Below are 2,443 nucleotides of genomic sequence, written 5' to 3'. Positions count from 1 at the left end.
AAAGAGCTATTGGTCTCTCATCCACTAAAAGGCATTTATAACCCAAGTAATTGAGAAAACTCTAAGCCTGTGTCTATAGAACAATAGCAGACCAGTCTGGAAGAGCAATTACAAGACTACCTCCAAGAATTTCTGAGCATTCTGAACAGAGACAGGAACACAGGCAAATCAGAGAAGGACAAAAACTACTACTGACACTGTGGGAAAGCAGGTATCTATGCATGCTTACCTTGGATCAAAGAATCTGTAGAACAGTAGCAAGGCTTCAGATAAGCAGAGAGATTAGAAAAGGTGGGGAAATTCATCTGCAGACATGAAGAGTTTATTCCAAAACTTTTTTTTGCTCATGGCCTTCATTGAGTTCATCCTGGGGATTTTAGGGAATGGCTTTCTTGGGCTTATCAATTGCATCCACTGGGTCAAGAGCAGCAAGATCTCCTTATCTGACTTAATTATTATGAATCTAGCTTTCTCTAGGATCATTCTGCAATGTGTGATAAGTTTGGATGGTGTTGTCCTGGTGTTCTATCCTAGTATCTATGATTCAGAGAAATTCATTCAAATTCGTGAAATTGGCTGGACCTTTAGTAACTATTTAAGCATTTGGCTGGTCACCTGCCTCAGTGTCTTCTACTGCCTGAAGATTGCCATTTTCTCCCACCCTGCCTTCCTCTGGCTTAAATGGAGGGTTTCCCAGGTAGTTGCCTGGATTCTGTTCTTTTCTGTGCTCTTCTCTCTCTTCAATATAGTGTCATTGATCCGAAAATTCAGTATGTATTCTGACTTCCTTAAAATGAAGCACATTGAAAACTGCACTGAAATTAGCAGAAGAAAAGAAATGGAATATTATAATGCCCAGATTATTGGTCTCCTGTGGTCAGTGATACCTTTCATTATATCACTGATCTCCTATTTCCTACTTATCCTCTCCCTGAAGAGGCATACCAGAATGCTACAGCACCACATCACTGGCCCCAGAGATATGAGTTCTGAAGCCCATGTGAAAGCCACCAAAGTAATGTTTTCCTTTCTCTTACTTTTTGTCTTTTATCTTATCATTATGTACATTGGGTCATCAAACTTCTTCTTGACAGACACCAAGTTATCAATAATGATTATAGAGTTGGCTGCCCCTCTCTATCCCTCTGTGCACTCATTCATCCTCATTCTTCAAAACAAAAACCTGAAACAGGAGTTTTTGAGGCTTCTGTGGTTGAAAAAGGGCTGCATAAAAGATGGAGTCACATCCTAAAGTAAGAGGTGGAAAGTGAGAGAAGGCATCATAGGTTCTGTAAGTCCAAAAATCTGGAAAGGACTGTCTGGTCTCCTTTGTCCTCCCATATTCTAAGTCCTTTCCCCTTCTACAGCACAAAGTACTTCTGGTTCGTCAGTGATTCCAGGTGGTAATTACATTCTCATTTAACACTGCCTCTGTTTTGGGCCTTCAGAGAAGACATTCCCATTCTCCAGGAAATAAACTTTTCAGTCATATTCATAATCCCACTTTAATATCCACATCTACACAGGATCAGAGACTGAGAGATGTTCAAGACTTTAGAAGTCATTTAATCCAGCCTCTCATTGCACAAATGGAGAAATCAAAGGCCAGAGGAGAATGGGCTTGTTTAAGATTACATGAACAATAAGCAGTGTACCAATTTTCAAACCCAGGTCCTCATACTCCAAATATAACATTTCTCATTTCACAATTATGTCCAAGTTCTTCTAATCGGCCATTATTTTCCTAATGACAACAAATTCTGCTTGAACAAGAAATGCTATCAAAAAAATTTCTACAAATAGCTGTCACAAAAATTCAATTTAACAGGCATTTTTTGAACTTTAAAAAATTATTTAGAATATTTTCCCATGGTTACATGATTCATGATTTTCTTCCCCTCTTCCCTTCCCTCCTAGAGCTGACAAGCAATTCCACTAGGTTATACATGTATCATTGTTCAAAACCTATTTCCATGTTATTCATATTTGTAATACAGAAATCTTGTAATACCAAAACCCTAATCATATCCCCATCAAACTATGTGATCAATCATATGTTTTTCTTCTGCATTTCTGTTCCCACAGTTCTTTCTCTGGATGTGGATAGCGTTCTTTCTCCTAAGTTCCTTGGGATTGTCCTGGGTCATTACATTGCTGCTAGTAGAAAAGTCTGTTACATTTGATTGTGCCACAGTGTGTCAGTCTCTGTGTACAATGTTCTTCTGGTTCTGCTCCTTTTGTTCTGCATCAATTCCTGGAGGTTGTTCCAGTTCAGAATTCTTCCAGTTCATCATTTCTTCGAACACAATAGTATTCCATCACCAATAGATACCACAATTTGTTCAGTCATTTCCCAATCAACGAACACTCTCTCATTTTCCAATTTTTTGCCACCACAAAGAGTGCAGCTATAAATATTTTGGTACAAGTCCTTTTTCTTATT

General features: G+C 38.5%; 1 protein-coding gene across 1 annotated transcript; it reads left to right on the top strand.

Moving 5' to 3' along the window:
* The first annotated feature begins 313 nt into the window (after positions 1-313).
* On the top strand, positions 314-1,252 carry T2R3A (bitter taste receptor Modo-T2R3A). Its single transcript, NM_001039865.1, has one exon. It carries the CDS (start codon positions 314-316, stop codon positions 1,250-1,252), a length of 939 nt encoding a protein of 312 aa, NP_001034954.1.
* Positions 1,253-2,443: the final 1,191 nt, after the last annotated feature.

Source organism: Monodelphis domestica, chromosome 5 (genome assembly GCF_027887165.1).
Source record: "Monodelphis domestica isolate mMonDom1 chromosome 5, mMonDom1.pri, whole genome shotgun sequence".
Classification (NCBI taxonomy): Eukaryota; Metazoa; Chordata; class Mammalia; order Didelphimorphia; family Didelphidae; genus Monodelphis; species Monodelphis domestica.
Note: the sequence above shows the minus strand (reverse complement) of the source record. Positions and strands in the feature narration are given on the sequence as shown.

Bases quoted from the DNA above. Each gene is read 5' to 3' on its own strand.
- T2R3A (NM_001039865.1), top strand. From the start codon at position 314: ATGAAGAGTTTATTCCAAAACTTTTTTTTGCTCATGGCCTTCATTGAG.